This window comes from Buceros rhinoceros, unplaced genomic scaffold (assembly GCF_000710305.1).
Source record: "Buceros rhinoceros silvestris isolate BGI_N320 unplaced genomic scaffold, ASM71030v1 scaffold42622, whole genome shotgun sequence".
Lineage (NCBI taxonomy): Eukaryota > Metazoa > Chordata > Aves > Bucerotiformes > Bucerotidae > Buceros > Buceros rhinoceros.
Genome location: NW_010400298.1, coordinates 1 through 17881, shown reverse-complemented (window position 1 = coordinate 17881; position 17881 = coordinate 1). Strand labels below are relative to the sequence as shown.

Here is a 17881-nt window from a genome sequence, read left to right as displayed (position 1 = left end):
GGGGGGGGAGGGAATCCAGAAGGTCGGTTGTGCTATGTATCACTGCCCAAAGCACTGCATTAAGAATCTAAAAATACCTGGAGAAGGCGGATTTGGCCCCACACATATTTACACCACTTCCACAGCGTCTTCGTTAGCGAAACCACAGCAGAACGCCAGGTCCCCCTGATTCAGCAGCAGTTGGACAACATTAGCAATGCAGTTGGTGAAGGCTTTACCAACTGTCTGTTGTCATGGTAACATCCCAGGTAAAAATAATTTCTCGAATAACTTATAAACAGGCAGATGGCACAAAACCTCCTACACCCTCCAAACGAGCGGCGATTACACAGTAAAAGACCGTGTAGATGGCAGTTCTATCAGGTCCTGCGTGTTGAAGGAAGCAGGTCCCCAGGGTCTTCCTCGTGCTGTCAGTAACTCACCTCAGGAACGCGAACAAAAGGGAGATCAAGGACATTACAGGGAGCAAAAAGATGACCCAGAAGTCGAGTCAGCACTTGTTTATGTGGGATTGCCCAAGGGATTACGAAGGTGCCCTGAAATCATGATCCTACAGAAAATAAGGAAATTAATCCCATGTCATACCAGGGAACAAAGGCTGTTCCTGTCATTCCTAGAGCCCTGCCCTGCTTATCCTCTTGCTCAGAAATGAAAGGCATCACAGACCCATCGCAGCGCACACACAGCGATCGCCGCGGTTGCAACAGGCAGGTCAGTTTTGACGGGTGTTTTTTCAACCTAAGTTTTCTGCAGACAGGAAAGCGGTGAAATCAGGAACACTCGTACCCAAGACAGCAGGTCTGCCAGGAGCTGAACTGGAAGCAGCGCTGCGAGAATGGTGTCAGCTACAGAACCGTCCACCCAGCGGAACCACTGACCGTGCAAAACGCAACATCTCCCTCTCCCGCGTCATGCCCCAGTTAAGACATTTCAACATTTTGACTCAACTCCTTTACTTCTGAAAACAGGCTGGAGAAGAGCGGCTCCTTCTGGAGGGCTGCAGCCGAGGTGGTTAGCACAGCCTGGCCCCAGCGCCGGCCGCTATCACCGATTCCAGATAAACCCCTGCACCCCCCATGCCAACAGCTTCCTCCTGAGCCGAGCAGATGCCGGGCGCTGCTGTCAGAAGGAGGCAGAGTTTTTTGCAAGGGAAACAAATTGTTCACCATAACGAATTCAGAGCAACCCAGAGACCGGGATCAGGAGCATCACACCAAAACACACCTTCCCCCTCTAGAGAGTATTTCTGCTTCATTCCTGCGGTTTTCTGCTGTTTTAACAAACTCGACTGCTTTTCCCCCACAGGTGAACAAGGCAGCAGCATTACCACAGGTATTTTTCTTCGGACAGTTTTGTGCTACATTTGTCTGCAACTTGAATGCCCACGACTTCTGGAATTTCCACCTTCCCTGGCCAAACACGCTCACGTGGTGTTGAAGAGGGACAGCAAAGCCTCGTTCTGTCACGGCTCGGCATCTCCCCGGTGCACTGACACGGCTCTTTTCACTGAGCTCTCCCTACTGTCTCGGAGTAATTCCATCACCATTGTTTTGACCTTAATTCAGGAGCACGCTGCATTACGGCAGAGCAGTGATCTTGAACATGGAGTTAGTTTTGTCTCCTGTTTCTGTCCTTATGGCTCAGTGGAGATTTAACTTTATCATTTTCTGTACAAGCTCAAGTCACTTAAAATCTCCTTTATGGCCACAGACAGTCCCAGTAAAGACCAAGAGTTCAGTGCCACAACTTTTGGTGTGGCCGCCTGCAGTGGTACTGGCAAACACACACAACTTCTGAAAACATTGAACACAACTCATTTAAGGAGTGAATTTAAGCACAAATTCCAAAAGCACCCAGGCAGGTTGGATTAAAATTAAATAAAGCATAAAACCTATGTCAGGAAGTCATTCTACAACAGCCACTGGAATCCTCCTTCCTCCTCAAACAGCAAAACAAAAAAGTGAGACGTCTCTGATTGAAATGAGTCGACTGAAAATCAGAGCGACCAGCAGCCACCGCTCCGGTTATCTCCACACGCTCATAACGAAAGTGATTATTCAACCCGCCGTTGCATTTTCTCCCCACTTAACAGCACAGGGCTGCACGACCAGCCCCAGCGCTGCAAGAGCTGGCAGAAATTGCTGCACGCTGAAGCTCTGAGGAATTTTTTCTGCTACCCACAAAGCCAGGCAGCAGGTCAGAACACATCGTTGCTTTTCTTAGCAATACAGCTAAACCGGTTCAGCTAAAGCTCTCAACTGCCTCAGGGCTTTTTTGTTGGGTGCTTTAGAGGGTGTGGGTTGTTGGGTTTTTTTTTTTAGAAAATATTTACTTGAAATCTACAGTTCTATCTTGGATCGAAAGGAAAGAAAGAAAAGTTGTGTGACTAACTTTTCAGGGTCCAGATGGAGCTGAGATCCTTTTGGCTCTGGAATCACCCAGTGACAAATGTCCTGATGTAACAACTGAAATCAACAGCAGGTGCTTCTATTAGATAGAAAGAGATTTATAAAACCAGGATTGCTTCAAAAGCTCGGTTAGAAAGAGGCATCAAGCCACATTAGTAAAGTTAGAGCTGGGAAATACAGCCAACTGCTGTAGAAGACACCAAGCAGAGCTTCACTGCTCTCAGAAAGTTCTTTTCTCCTCCTGATGACCCCAGTCTGCGCTAGTGCCTCCTGAAGGCTGCAGGACCATGGCCAAGCCCTTCTGCAGCTTCTCCAACATATGAGGAGGAAGGAAAGCACAAGCGACAGCCACTGTATGCACATGGATTTCCTTCGAGCACTGCTAATGCCCAAAGCAGCTCCAACCTCCTCTGCTGAGTCCTGCGAAACCCTCTGAGACCATCCAGTGCATCGACAGCAAACATCCAAGTTCCTCAGTCAACCCCCTTCTCAAACCCGACTAAATCCACGAGTCGGCATAAAGGGCGTTTGCAAAACAGGGAGACAACTCAAAGCAGGGAAAAAATGAAAATGACATCAAACTTGCTAAATATGTATTGTTTATTAAGGCTTGTATTCTCCTAGAGGAAAAAGTTAATCTGATGCTGTCCATCACCCCTTACAGGCAGTAACAGTCCAGAGACAGAGTTATACGTTCTAAATACAAGTCTAAATGATACAGATTAAACTTTATTTAAACTGGAGGTCCTTCTGGAGTAAATAGTATTCAGAAGATACTTGCTTTCTAATATAGTAAAAGATCCTCTACGATAAACACGTGCAGATTCAGTGTGCTAGAGCAGCGGACATGAGCACCATTTCCATGCTTAACTGGAACTCCCGTTGGTGACAGGTTCTCCGACGGTCCCCTCACTCCACAAAAACATGACAGCAAATTCAGTTTCTTAAAACAGGTTTCTTTACTCATCCAACAGAAAAGAAAATTAGACATACACACTGTCAATTTTAAACATCTGAGGCATAACCCATCATATTATCCGTACTATTAGTTCCTACGTTAAAGCTCAGCATTATTGGTATAAAAACTTTAAATGGCATTAGGACGGGGGGGGTGGGAGGGAGTAATGAAGGGCGGGATTAAAAATGATCTGCAGTTAACTAAGAACACCTGAAAGCTGAAACAGGTTTAAACACATTGTCCAAAACCCCTGCAATGTCAAGAGCATCACATTGTTACTGAAGTCAGCTACGAAAACCGTGAAGCGGAATCATGGCTGAGAGAAAGCACCTCGCTCCCCCTCGGCAGGATGTGGTAGACCGAATGCACACTGAAGCGCTGCTTAACAGAACGTGAAAGGGAAATACCTTCCAGAGAAACAATTTCACTGACAATTTGAATTTTCTACTAGACAGAAAAACCCAACATGGCGCATTAGCGATTTGCAAAGTGTAATTGTACAGAGAAATAAAGAGGCAGAGCAGCTATCCAAAGGGAGCCACGTTCTGCTGCCGACATTCCGAAGTGCAGTATCTGAGAAGCTTTATAAAGGACAAAAATCAAGGCGTGATGTCTTACTTCCACCATGAAGAAAAAAGGGGTCGGGAGGAGGGTGAAGGAAGATTGGTAATGTATCTCCGTAACCTCGGTATCTGGCTAGGAACATAAATCTGTGCCGAAGTCAAGTCTTTGGGAAGCACTGACCCTTTAGTATGCTCATGTATAGGCCCACATCAGGTTAAGATAACTGTTTACCAACTTAAAAAAATAAAAACAGACACACCTTTATTAATGATTTCTACAGATTTTTACATAGAAAAAAGGTACAAATTAATGCAGATCCACTTGGGCAAAAATAAACTACAATGTACTTAAAGATGCAACAACTTAATTTCCCCTGCACGAGAAGATATATTGGAGCTGAAAGCTTTCCTTTGTCCTGATGCCAGGATACAGCACCAGAATACTTAAATTTTGTTTCTCGGAGTCGAATTTAACATCAGTTCTAGTATATATATCAAACTGTATATGATTATTCTTATTGTTTGTTTCGATTCTGACGTTCCTGCAAAGAGAAAAAAGTTCAAAGTTAAGAAAGATTTAAGTCAAATGAACAAGCAAAAAGTTTTTAGTAGTTTAACAGCACTAAAGCGAGCCCAGGTAATAACACGCTTTGTTACAACAAACGTGTTGATGGCACATTTTATAAACATATTGTATGTAGCTGACAAGGACTTGATAACTTCATATCAAGTGCAGCTTCAGGTGGAAGAGCTGCATGAACTCCTGCATGGTCACGGCAAACCGCCAGCAGTAGGGAAGGTGTGGAGTACCGCCACTGCCAGGCAGAAACGGGACTGCGATGCTCCGCTTTTGGGATTATTTTAGCTGCTGCTGCAGCAGCACGACCAGCTCACGAGCAGCAAGAAGGTAGATCAGTGATCTCCACAGAACTGGTGCAATTCTGAATGACTCTGGAGTTTAGTCACATTCAACAGAAGCTGGGACCTGAGCTCTCTAGAAATTCTGTCCCTAATTCTTCCTGTCACTTGAACTATTCTGGGAGACACCGGAAACACAAGTTGGGGGGAAAAAAATACAGCCCCAGGTGGAAGAAAAGCTACGTGCATGGTGTGTTAAACACCAGTATGGCTGGACCAAACAACCTGGAGTTCTGAACGTGTCCTGCTCCAGAAGCCCGGTGGGTCTCTGAAGTTTCTCACAAGTCTCTGCTAACCACAGAGGCTGCAAACAGGTGACGGCTACCTCCCGGATACCTGCAGGCTCTGGGTCTGCACCCAAGAACTCAGCTGTGCCCTCCAGCAGTGAGTGGTCGTGCCCCTGCTCCAGTTCAGAGCAGAGCCTTCGCACCGGGCTCACAGGGACAAGGGGAGTACACAGTGACAAAAAAGGGGGGACTTTTTCCATAGCTGGAGCCCCGTAAGTTGCAGAACACACAGCAGACAGCAAGATGAGTTGAGCAAAAAGGTGCTGCTGCATCTTTAGGTAGGTGCTTTCTTCCAGCTAAGGCACCCCCACAGGCTGAACAGAAAGGGTTCAGCCGTGCTGTTCCCCACCTCAGCCCAGACCGAGCACATAAAGACTCTACTTCGTGAACTGTACTTCCTCAGCCTGGCACCAAATCCTACCTGAAGCAAGAAAACTGTGAAATAGCCTAAGCGTAAACAAGGCAGCTCCGAAACTGACATCTTCAGAGTGTTTTGTGGAGTCTTTTGGTAAAAAACTCATCTCAGAATTGCTTCTGTTATTTGCACACATACCAAAGACTGTAAAGAGACTGTAAGAGACTGTATTTGCTACTTCAGCTGGTCACAGCATGACATGAGACAAGCTTTCTGAAAATGGAATCTATTGATTTCTGCCTCCAAGCAGAGATAAATTAAATTTATTATTAAAATTGAACTATTAAGTCGAAGTCTAGTATAAATTCTTAATCTATGATTTAGGACAGAAGCAAAAGATAGGAAAATTGGTTTACCAATTCAACAGAACAGACCATGTAAAGTGGTATATTTTGCTTTTAAAAATCTATACTCCGCCTCTCTGTGAACTGCTGACTTACGCTGAACTGTCAACAAAAGTCATTTTGTAGAGGCAGAGTATCAGAACGCATTAGGTATTGTACGCTCTTCTGGAGAGGAACTCAGGGCTTGACAATAAAGACAATACAACAGAAGGTGGTTAGAAAGAATCTAAAAGTGAATTGTACCAAACCCATCTTCAGGCTTCCAAAACGGTACTTGTTCCATCCACTTCTAAGGTGACAAACCCCTTTGCTCCGCTCTGCTGCCCTACCACGCTCATCAGCCTGCTCTCCCCGTGGTCACCTTACAGCAGTAATTTAGTTTTCTGTGTAGTCATCCACTGACCCTCATAATTCCACTTCCTTTAAAACTGGAAGCCTTCCATTCCCATGGACTAGCCCTGCAGAGACAGAGACAGGCCAGTACACAACTTCTACCTGAGACCCAGAAAGCTGTTCGTGGCAGCCAGGGACTCAGCTCAGGCTTTGTAACTGAGTAACAAGTCCTATCTATTGAGCGCGTTGTAGAGCAGTTTCTCCTGCTTTGCCACTTGCTTTCTCTCTCAGGGGCTACTCTGAGTCTTCTTTTTACAAAGCATCTGAAACATTTAAACCAGCAGAAGGAAACTGATGCCACGTGTCCTCATGCTCTTGAGCATGGTTGCTTTTTAGGAGCTCCGTCTCTCAAATTCTCCTCCTTTATTACTTACTATTTAGCACCGCTGCAAGCAAGGACAAGCAGTTTTGTGAGCAACTAACAAAGCTTTATTGGTTTTGGTTCTGAAGATCCATCCGGAGCATTCCTGGTTTCTCTCCTCCAGGAAAACTCTCAGATACCTCACAGGGGACCTCCTGTGGCATACTTTTCCTTCAGCACATTCACGTGTGTAGTCACAGGTTTTCACAAAACCTGCAGAAGGTTACACTCTGGAGACACTCACCCCTGTCAAACTTCTGTTCCCTTCCGCTCAGCCTGAGGTAGCTGTCAACCATCCCACAAAACTTTATTTAAGGTCAGGGGGATGAAAGCATTCATCTTTTGACACAAAAACGTAAATGTTTTCTTGATATCAGGAAAAACAATTGGTATTCCACTTATAATAGAAATTGTTTTAGCTCAGCTCTTCTAGCACAACACCAAGGTGTAGACTTGGGAACAGCCGAGTGGCCTGACACAGATCAGAGGTGACAGCGCAGCTGTCCAGTCCAGTAACTATGACCATCTAGTTAAGACAATCTGCTGACAGAGATCAACCCATCTGTCCTACCACGAGATGCAAAAAAAAACCACTGGAAATCTGCAAGTTTATTTTATTTATAAGCTTTTTAACTTTGGAAGTCAATTCTCTTAAGACTACGCAAGCATGTTTCTAGGGAATGTAATAATTAATGCCACATTAGACTGCGTCTTCTTTAAGAAGTTCTCTCACATCTGTTGCAAGTTTTTTATGTTTTAAGAGCATGAGCTTTGCTCCCAGAAGTTGCTCTCTTTGTGGACACTGACTGAGAAACGCTAGGAGAGTCTGGAGAGATTTCATGCCACTTGCTTCCTTGCTATTTCATTCCAGACACCACCATCCTGCTATTACTGCTTTCCCAGGTTCTGGGTCACCAGACTGGGCTTAAAGAGTTCATTACTACAGCAAATCAAAAGCTGGACTTAAATCCCAGCATGAAAACCCTTCCCTCAGTTCTGGAAGATGATCCAGTCCTTAAGCAAAGCTGGTAACACAGATGAATCTTTGGCACTCCGGTGGATTTCATCCAGCCTTATACCTGCCTGACCTCATTTGATGATTCGGTGTTACACAGGGGTTCCTGACCAGTGAAACTCGGAGCACAGATCCCAGAGCTTCCTCTGCACACAGTTAAGGCAACAAACTGGAACCACCTGAAGAACAGAGCTGAAGTACTAGTGGTGTGCCTTGTACAGATTAGGTGAAGTTATTCTTCCCTACTAAATATTTGTAAGTGAAATCACAGCATTTGAGCTGTCCGCATGGAGACTCCTAAGAATTCTGGCCTTTTGTAATCACAAGTGCTGAAATAGAAGCACAGAATTTCAGCAAGTCATTTTACAGCTAAATAGAGTATAATGAATAAAACCAACAGCAACCTGAAAAGAGGTTAAGATGGCACATAGACAACTGACCATCTGAAAACATTGATCGGGCCATAAGGTACCTTAAGATTCTTCAAAAATTGCCAGAGAAAGGTTAACTGTGTGTAACAGGATGAAGGCTTCACCTTCCACAGCGCAAACTTCCCAACAAGAAGTTTAAGTGCGTGCACATCCTGCAGAGAAACTCTTAGCAATCGGCTGGACTGCTGGAATTCACTGAGTTAATGAAGGGAAAGGACTAACTTTCCAGACAATAGTTTTGCCGAATGCAGCCTGACAAGCAGTTGTGACGTTCCATCCCCTCACTGCTGATCTGCTTTACCTCTCTCGCACTATCACCTTCCCCAGTGTACTCTGATTGTCTGTATATTGTCCTATTTTCTAAACTACTTGGAGGAATCAAAGAAAAATTAGACTTCAGAATTTATTTTCTGAACACATCATACAAGCCAGAGCCTCTGTTTCAAATGAGGCAGAAAAAAAAGCATTATCTTGAAAAACAGATCCCATTATAAAGCAGTGACCTGGGTAAGAACACTGTATCAGCAATGAACTGCAAGTGGGCAGTGTGCGTCTTAAAACAACCCAAAGCAGACCACTACAGAGCAAAGGAAATTCAGGGTTCTGTACACAGCCACCAGGATCTTCCTCAGGGCAACGCATTAACTGCTGCAGACTAGACCTCCTGGCACTTCACCAGCACTCTCACTCCTTAAACATGCACATTATCATTCCCTCCAGACTTGGCAGCATATCACGCCCACCCCATACCCTGCAAACACAGGACAAAGGTTCCCAGGCCTTCTGATTCATTCCAGATTCTCCCGTACAGAAGGGACCTCCTCTCTTGCAGATACAGGCTGCATTCAGTATTGAATTGCTGGTCGCCTACTGAAGGAATGAAGTGTTGAAGTGAAGGCTTTCAGGTTTTAGCATGTGGAACCCCACAGGGAGTACACCAGGAACACTCTGAATCTGAAGCTCTCCCTCCCTGCTGCGCTGAGCTACGTGACACACATCGTATCTCAGAGCTGGGAAAAGTCGAGCTACAAAGTTCTTGTAACACTGATCTCCTTTTCTCTCATAATTTAAGGGTACACTCGATGAATGAAGCCAGTTTAAAGCAATTTTATCTGCACTTTTAAATGGCAATTAAACCTTTACAATGGCAACAAAACCTTTACAATGGCAACTTCAATTTAAGCTCCATGAACAGGCATTAAGTCTTGGCTTCAGAAACATTCCGAAGTGAGTGCGAGCTGCACTAAGCCAGCCTGTCCAACGCTTCCTTTGAAACGCTGAACAAAAAAAGCCTATGAAACACTACCAATGTCAAGCAACTTTAAGCGTTAGTTAATAACTACACACCCCAACATTGCTTTGTCAGTCCATTACTTCTGGACTGTGTAATCAGAGAAAGGCTGGAACCCAAGGTCATGGGATGGGGAGGGACAGATGTCTCTGGCAGCAGACTTAGAGTCAAGGAAGCGTATGGAAGTTTTTATTACACTTTCCCAGTTACTGCCCAAATTTCTGTTACTACGTTTTCAGTTGCCGCCCAGATTTCTCTTATTACCTTCACTCAAAACTTCTTTTCAAGAATTAGTAGACAGATTAGACCTGGGAACTGAAAACCTTTATTTACCCAAATAACAATACATGCAACTTCAGTAGCAGGAGCGCAATCTTTCCAGCGCTCTTCCAGCAATTTTATGTAACTCTTTTCCAGAGAGATCGACTAAACAAGATCAGGCTTTTTGCTCTTAAACGTGATGTACAAATTTCAAATGCCAATACAGGTATCCACCTTGATAGGCCAGTTCCAGTCAAACAGTGTTCAAACACCTTGTATTTAAAGCAAAGAATTTAAGTGGCAGTCACTGGCAGAATCCAATGCCAAAAGAGAAACTATTTTCTAATTTATTAACCATTTTAAGAAGAAAAAAAAATCCAACTCCAAAAAACTGGACATAATATCCTTTACCTCCATTACTGCTTAGCTTTCTGCTTTGAAACTCGTTAGCTATGAAATTGTCACAGAAACGTAAGCATCAGTTTGTTCTCCGTGTTGTTAAACACACAAAAAATCAACAAGTTGAGACGTATCAAAAACATTTCAAACTCCTACTTACATTTTTTCCACCATAGCAGCCTTCATATTTCATTTTCCCCATATCTGTGTATAAAATAAATTTTTTAATAAGTTTACCTTCCGCACCACCTCCTCCTCTTCTTGGCGCTTTTCATAATGAGAAAAGTCATCAAAGATGGAGGTCGTGTGCTTGTAAGTAGCAATAATTTTAAGCACTTGTTTTGCTTTTTCTAAGGGCACCTCCTGCGTATCACGGGAGTTTGTAACAGGTTTGTTGTCATTGTTCTCCAGCCTGATGTGTCGGAGCTGGTTGTTGGGCACATCCTTCACAAAGATCCACTTGACATCAAATTTCCCCTTCCACTTGTCCTGAGACCAGACACCTGCACTGGTGCCATAGTCCACAGGTGATTTCATCTCCGCCACTCCGCAGAAATGTCCACTGCCATTGACACTGAACAGCAAGTAGACTGGGCCCTTGCTGTTCATGGACCGGAAAGCACTGTCCAGGCGTTTGTTGCCATGTTCCGTACTACACCATATAGAATACTTAATGGAACGATGAATATCATCCTCGGAATAGCTCTTGATTATGAACACACGTCCATTTTTAAGGTTCCATTCAAAATCTTTAGGGTTATAGCTGTGAGCAGCTTTCAGTTTTTCCAGGACGGGATGGGACTCGCCACTTGGAGCAGGGTTAGGCTGGGTGCTGCCAGCCGGGTTGGTGTCATTAGCAGTTCCTCCGCTTTGGCCAAAAGCTGCATTTCTGTTGCGAGGAGCTACCCAGCGATTTTGGGGTGGCTGCTGAGGGGTCTGATACTGCGGCTGAGTCAATGGAGGAGGCTGAGTTGGAACAGGCTGAACCATTTGTGGCTGTGGCTGTGGAATGGCCTGAGGAGAAGGTATCTGTTGGGGGGCAGGAACTTTTGCCACAGGACCCTTATTGTCCCAAGTACCTATGTCCATATTATGCTTTATAGGTGGAGGAGGCAACGCCCCTCCGATTACAGGTCCAGTTTTTGTTTTCATTTTAGGCTGTGGTTTCGCGGGCTTGCTAGCGATGGCAGCCCAGGAGGTTGGTTTAGATACTGGCAAGTTTACATTAGATCCACCGTTACCAGAGAGGGCACCTGTCATCCCAGCACTGTTGACAACAGAACCTACTGTTTTCACTGCAGAAGTTGTAACATCTCCACCAATCTTAAGTCCAACCATTCCCTGTTCAATACTGTTCATTCCAGGAGCTTTGTTTAATGTATCGTTATGAAATCCTGTTTGCCCATCCACAATGGTACCGCCCAGTGAACTCGGTGGGTAGCTGTAGCTGCTCCCATACGCTGAACTTTGAGTCTGCTGTCCTTGCGATCCGCTTGTTCCCCAAGCTGAGAAGGCAGGATTTTCAGGGAAAAAGTTAAACCGGTGTTGATAGATGTTATTACCCAGACCCCCAGGCTGTCCAAAAACAGCATCATGCATAAAGTGATGATCTCCGTTACTGAGCTGTCCATAGGTGGTGAGATACGGGATAGGAGGATCTCCTCCTGTAGACCAGGGTGCTTCACTGAGAGAATAGGGGAACCCAATGGATGGTGGATAGTAACTGGACAGATAGGGATCGGTCATTGATGGATAGCTACTGTTCTGTAAGGAAAAGAAAAGGGTAACTTCAGACTGGAAAAACTCTTCGTTTATAAATAGCCACAGCACTTGTGCTTTTCTAGTTGGTGATGAACACAGAGACAAGGTAATTTAATTTCTAATTTCAGATCTAAGTTCACACTCCAAGAAAGATTCAGGGCTAAAATGCAGTATCTGGGCGTTTATAACATGCCCCAGGACTAGCAGCTCACTATGGGGTTAGTACTCAAGATCTTGGAACCATGTAAGCTTAGTTACATTACCAAGGGAATTCAGTGGCTTCTTCTATTATTTCTTAATCTTCCAATATCCCAAAATATTTCAAGGCAAAATATGTAACAATATATTTTGTGTCTTCCCAGAACTAAGGATATTTAGCATTTCAAAATCACTACATGGGAGAAGTTTTAGATAAAATTACTTTAATACACACATATAACAAAGTTCCTCATTATGGAACTGCTTTAAGGGGCCAACAAGTAAAATATGCTGGAAGTGGTAAAACACATGAAGGCCTTTCAGACACACCATGTTTTCCACTCCGGGAAAAGAGAGAGTGACTGGATACAAACCAGCAGATCCCCCTCGGACATTCCAGCTTTTCCTCCCTTTCAACTGCTGCTTAGACCAAGCTGAGAAGTTTCCTTCCACTCTAAATCTTCTGCTGACACCTGATTTTGAAGCATTCAGTATGTTTTTCATATTCAACAAAGCAAAGAACAAGCACAGAATATTCTAAAAGGTTTTACTCCCCTTTAAATAAACTTGAAGCATATATATTGGAGACCTTCCAAAGTGAGACTAACTATAATTATCAGCGAGGGGGAGGAAGGTCAACATCTCCCGTTAATGAGGCAAACAGGAGCTGCCCTTTCCTTACTCAAAGAGAGAGGTTATTTTAAGAAGAGGAACTAAGATTTCTTTCAAACTGCAAGATTTCAAACTTGAAAAAAAATGTATCTGCAAAAAATCAGCAAAACTGCACTGGAACTTCGGTCATTCTGCCAAAAATCAGATTATTTCTCAGCTCATTCAAAAAATGAGGTAAAAAACTTCCTTGCTGAAGCATAATACCCAACTGATACACCACTCATTTTTCCGTGACTTCCTTCCAGCACATCCCAAAGCCAGAGTTAACTCAGTATCCTTACTTTCCACATACAGAATGATACCAAAAAATGCACCCAGGGCATGCATACAGCCCTGCAACCACTTTTGAGATTTAAACAGCCTAAATCCAGCCTTAGCGATTCAAACAAAATAATCTGTCACTGTTCATACTGCCTTTATTTACACACAAATTCTACCACTAACAAGAGGTACCTTCCTGGGAAAAGATCCTCTAAAACGCCTTAAATTTTCAGAGACTCCCAAGATGAAGTGATCAATATTTAGCACATGAAAATTTCATGTTTCTGAAAGACTTTGAGATCGCTGTGTATTATATCTTAAAAGTGCTACATTAAGTAAAAGCAAATGTAGATGAAAGGGGAGACATAAATAATTCTTTGGAGATACTTATGTTCATATATTCTTCAGATTTAGAGTTTAAGGCCAAAAAGAATAAGCCTAGAAAAAAGACGTGTTCTGTCCTCAAATATTTCTGCTAAAGGATTCTGGACGATTCCCGAGACTGTTGTCTCCTGTCACACAGCCTGTAAAGTTGCCAGGAGGAATCTAACATGATGAAAGGGAAGTTTCAGCAGACATCCTTACAAAACATTCAATCTATTTTGACTGGCTTTATGCCAGAGTGTGTAAAAGAAGCCCTGACAGAAGTCTTTCCTTGCAAGAGCAGAACATTTCTCTCAACAAACTTATCCTTGACCTTTCTGCACTGTTCTGTATTTATTATTTTTAATTTAAAAAACCAAACCCAACAGTACAACCCGGCCATTCGGTGACTGAGAAGGGAACCCTTCTTTCTCCCACAGGATGCCGCTTAACAGTAATTCTCCGTTACCTACAAGCATTCTTTGGGTTCTGACAGCATGCCACGGGGGTGCCTCTCTTTGAGCAGAACACTGTCTATGTCAACTCCGTTCCCTTCGCTCTTACGAGTTTCTTCAGCGTGCTTTACCACAAAAAGCCATCACTTCTCAAATGTGATTCACGTAACCACTGCTACCTGGATACCAGAGCCTTTACAGAAAGAAAAGGCAGCACCGCTACTCAGGAGCAGTCACCAACGGAAAGATGGAAGACAATTTTACTGGATTATATAATGTGCTCAATATTCATTTTAAAGAGTACTTTGGATTTTTAAAAGATGAAATTAACACAATATTACTAACCTACATTTCATCTTCGATGTCAAATTTATGATTGTGTCAGCTGGGGGGTTAGTTTCTGAAGTATTTTCTTAAATATCCAGTCAGTTTCAAATCTTTTTTTGTAAGTCACTTGTATTTCACAGTAATTTCAATGGGCTGAATAAATCTGACTGAATCACTGGATAATGAGGCTTTGTTCAGAATCATGGTTGTCTTCAGCACAAAATCTCACAGTCCTAATTAATGCTACTGTCACTTCCCACTTAAAAGCATAAGCCGACCTACACAACTGTTTCTTGGAGCTTGCCAATTCCTTACTGCCGCATAAAGCGGTCAATGGAGCTGCACTTCCATGTCAGAAAACTTCACAGATTTATGGAAATTCTAATAGCAATTCTAGTCACAGCAATTTTTCCATTTAAACCTAATAATAAAACTGGGCTTGTTGACAGCTAAGAAATTTCCTAGAATTAATCCTTAATTAATTTTTTCCTATAAGAAGCGTAACTTTCAGTATATTTCACATTAGAAAAACACATCTTGGTTTTAAGTAATTAAAAAGTACATACAAATGTGATGAAGTGGAATTTAAAAAAACTAGAGATAAAAACCTCAACTTCTTTCAAAACTGATTTTGCATTAGAAAAGAGAATTCCTTTCTTCCCACAAGTTTCCTGCTTCTCTACCTGCTACAGCACGTTACTTCCAGATGAGAGGGAAGGTTTCCCATTAAACCATTTTAACTCTGTCGAGGTCTGTGCTGCAGAGGACTGGGAAGCTCAGACCAGGAGGCAGAACCCACCCGGTGCAGAGATCCCAAGACGGTCCTTGTTGTCACAGCCACACTTGTCCTGCCTTCCCCAGTGCTGTGTCTGGATCACATCCAGCACTGGGAACAAGCTCAAGCAGAGCTGAGCAGCGCTGAAGCCTGCACCTTCCTGAAGCCACTCTGATCCAAACCAAACTTGTAACAGTTCCATCACCTCACTGCCCTAACAGAAATGTTTACTACACCTGGAAGATACCCAGTAGGTGAATCCGTTCTGTTTGTGTTCAAGATTAAATCACAGCTTCCACAAATGGAACAGAACTACAGGCTTTTTTTGTTTGTTTTGTCACATAAGATAATTTTCTTTTGCAAGCAAGGTCAGTAATATCACCAACAGTAACAGTGGCATCTATCAGCTTCAGGCTGAATTACAATTTGCCTTTCAAAACACAACACTTACTTAACCTTTGTGCCAAGAAGTAATGACATACCCCAGTAGGTCTCTCTCTGAAGCGGTATTTTGTATTTGTGACAGGAAACTTTTTGCATCTCCAGTTTCTATAGATTTTGCTCACTTTAAAGATTTGAATGTAAGTCAAAAATTACTTCAATTACAAGATATTTCCAACTGTAATGGTACTTAAGTAATGGATGTTGATTTAATGTACATTATAATGAGCTGGGTTATACTGAGAGTTTACGCTGCAGTGCTTTACTCTTAAAACAACTCATCTTTAATTCTGAAGGTATTTCAGAGGACATGAAAGACCAACAGTATTTGCTGAAGTGTAAAAAGCCAGCGGGACCACTCTACAAAAGCTAGAAATCAAATGTCAACTGCACTCACTTCTAGGATTATAAAAGTTCTACCAAGCTGGAGAGCCCCAAAGCAGAACCCTCAGACTCCCACAGCAACTCCTCTGTCGAAGAGCCGTGAGACTAAACTGTCAATTCACCTCAATTCGAGGAGCAATCAACAGGCACTAGCTGGAACATTAACTTCACTTTCACTTGTGGCCACCGCGATCCACGGAGTAATCTAATCTTAGCTTTGGGAGCACAAACGCGAGTTGTATTATTACCCAGTAACACAATATGCTGGTCGTTTCCCATCTCTATTTAAGGGCTTTGCTCCCTCAACACAATCCTGTGAACCAAGTGCCAACAGCTTGCAAAGGACAAACCCTCAGATAAAAATACACTAACCTGATTTGACTGCCCAGAAAGGTAAGGTTCAAAATCGCTGTCGTGAACAGTATCCTTCTGATGTAATGAACCATTTTGTACTGGAAGGAAAAGGTTTCAAATTATTATAATGCTGCTTTAGCATGTTGGTAATGAATTCCACCCTACCAGCCATATTTTTACAACATAAAGACTCATAGAAAGCCAAGGGATGACATTTCCCCCAAAACAGTTTATAGTATTGACTAAAATTTAATTTTTTAAGTCAAGAGTGAATAGAGAGCTCATGTACATGAACTCTGAACCAGAATACTATAATTATTGACAAGAATTTTGTGAAAAATATTGGGAAACAGCATCTCTTATTCTGGTCCATAATATTAGAACTTTCAGAAACTAATTTACAGTTCTCGCAGCATGTGCTGTCCACTGCTGAAGTTAAAATGAGGCAAGGTTACATTTAATTACGAAATGATGACTGCTGAGTGCCTTGGTGTCCTGCCATTTTCAGGAAAACTTAAGCCCCAGTTTTTTACCCAAAGGCCTGCTTAAGCACAACTTTACATGTGAAAAGTATTCAACCCATTACCGCAAGAGACATGAAAACAGAACTACTGTGTCACTTCAAATAATTTTTGTTTGATTTAAATTTTAAGAAAACCAAGGACAAACACCTTACGTGACAGCTGCTTTATTTACTTGTTTCAGGGAAGATCTAAAATAAACTGCAAGTAACGCTACACCAAATAGGATGTTTAGCAAACGAGTGTGGGCATTACCAGAACACTTCTGCAAAGTTTGTCCAGCAGAGTAGAGGCAGAAGAGTATTTACAAACACAGGAAACAGCATCAAACTTTCTGCAACTAGAAGCAGCTGCATTCTGAAGGCAGGTCAAGACATATTAAGAAGCATTTATGAGTTGAATATTGTTATTTTCTAAGCCTAAACAGTTACACACTTATTAGCAGTCACAGTAATAATCAAGGTATTTTCTTAGATGACTTGTTATTATATTTAATTTCATATGAAGCACGGGAATCATCACAGAAAGCTTATTATCTCATCAGAAGTTAACTGCTTTTTATTTAAAATTCTGTAAATAATTAAGTTCATAGGCTTCTTTCAGCCACAGTAACACAACTGATTTCATAAAGCAGGAAGAGGCTATGTGAAAGTATGAAAAAAATACATACTGAGTAGACATATCCTTGCGCCTTTGTGTAGAAATCTGCTTTATTTCAAGGAACTGAAGAGCGTTATTACGTTCAGTGCTAACACATAAGTCCTTCCATTCTAAACTCAGGAGCATTAAGTGGGATGCAAGCAAGCTTGTGAGGTACAGTTTATGTTAGTTTTGAAACACAGCACAAGTCCCCTTGTTCCAGATGTCATCTAAAGGGACTAAAAGCGGCACCTTTCTGCTCACCTACAGGGACCTGTGTAATTCACCTGTTACAGGAACACCTTAAATGATGAGATCTCAGCACGATCCTCACCTTTATTATCCTGTCCTTTCGGTCTCTGGAGAGCCATAACACAGGGTTCGGTAAAGAAAAATAAAAAAAAAGAGGAGAAATAAAAAAAGTTAATTTTAGAAACACACTTATATGTCACCGCAAAACACACCGCTTTTGAGGACAGGTAAGAGGCTCATAAAAATGCCTAACAACCTGTCAAGGTTTAACGGGGGTTGAGGAGTATCTTTCACGTATTGCTCAGCACTCGCCTTCCTTAGAAACGGCCACGGCTCTCGACAGCCAGCGGGAACATGCTATGCCCACGGAGAAAGGTATGGAGAAAGACTGAGCTCCAAGGAAGCCGGGAGAAGAAAAGCCTTTCCCGGGCCAG

At 42.8% G+C, this 17881-nt stretch overlaps 1 protein-coding gene across 1 annotated transcript; it reads right to left on the bottom strand.

Annotated features, from left to right (window-relative positions):
- Window positions 1-2990: 2990 nt before the first annotated feature.
- On the bottom strand, window positions 2991-17611 carry YTHDF1 (YTH domain family, member 1). The gene is made up of 4 exons (XM_010131793.1): window positions 17530-17611; window positions 16054-16133; window positions 10282-11808; window positions 2991-4471 (listed from the first exon to the last, which is right to left on the bottom strand). The coding sequence occupies exons 1-4, from the start codon at window positions 17564-17566 to the stop codon at window positions 4445-4447; spliced, it is 1671 nt and encodes a 556-aa protein (XP_010130095.1). The 5' UTR covers window positions 17567-17611; the 3' UTR covers window positions 2991-4444.
- Between the last annotated feature and the right edge of the window lie 270 nt (window positions 17612-17881).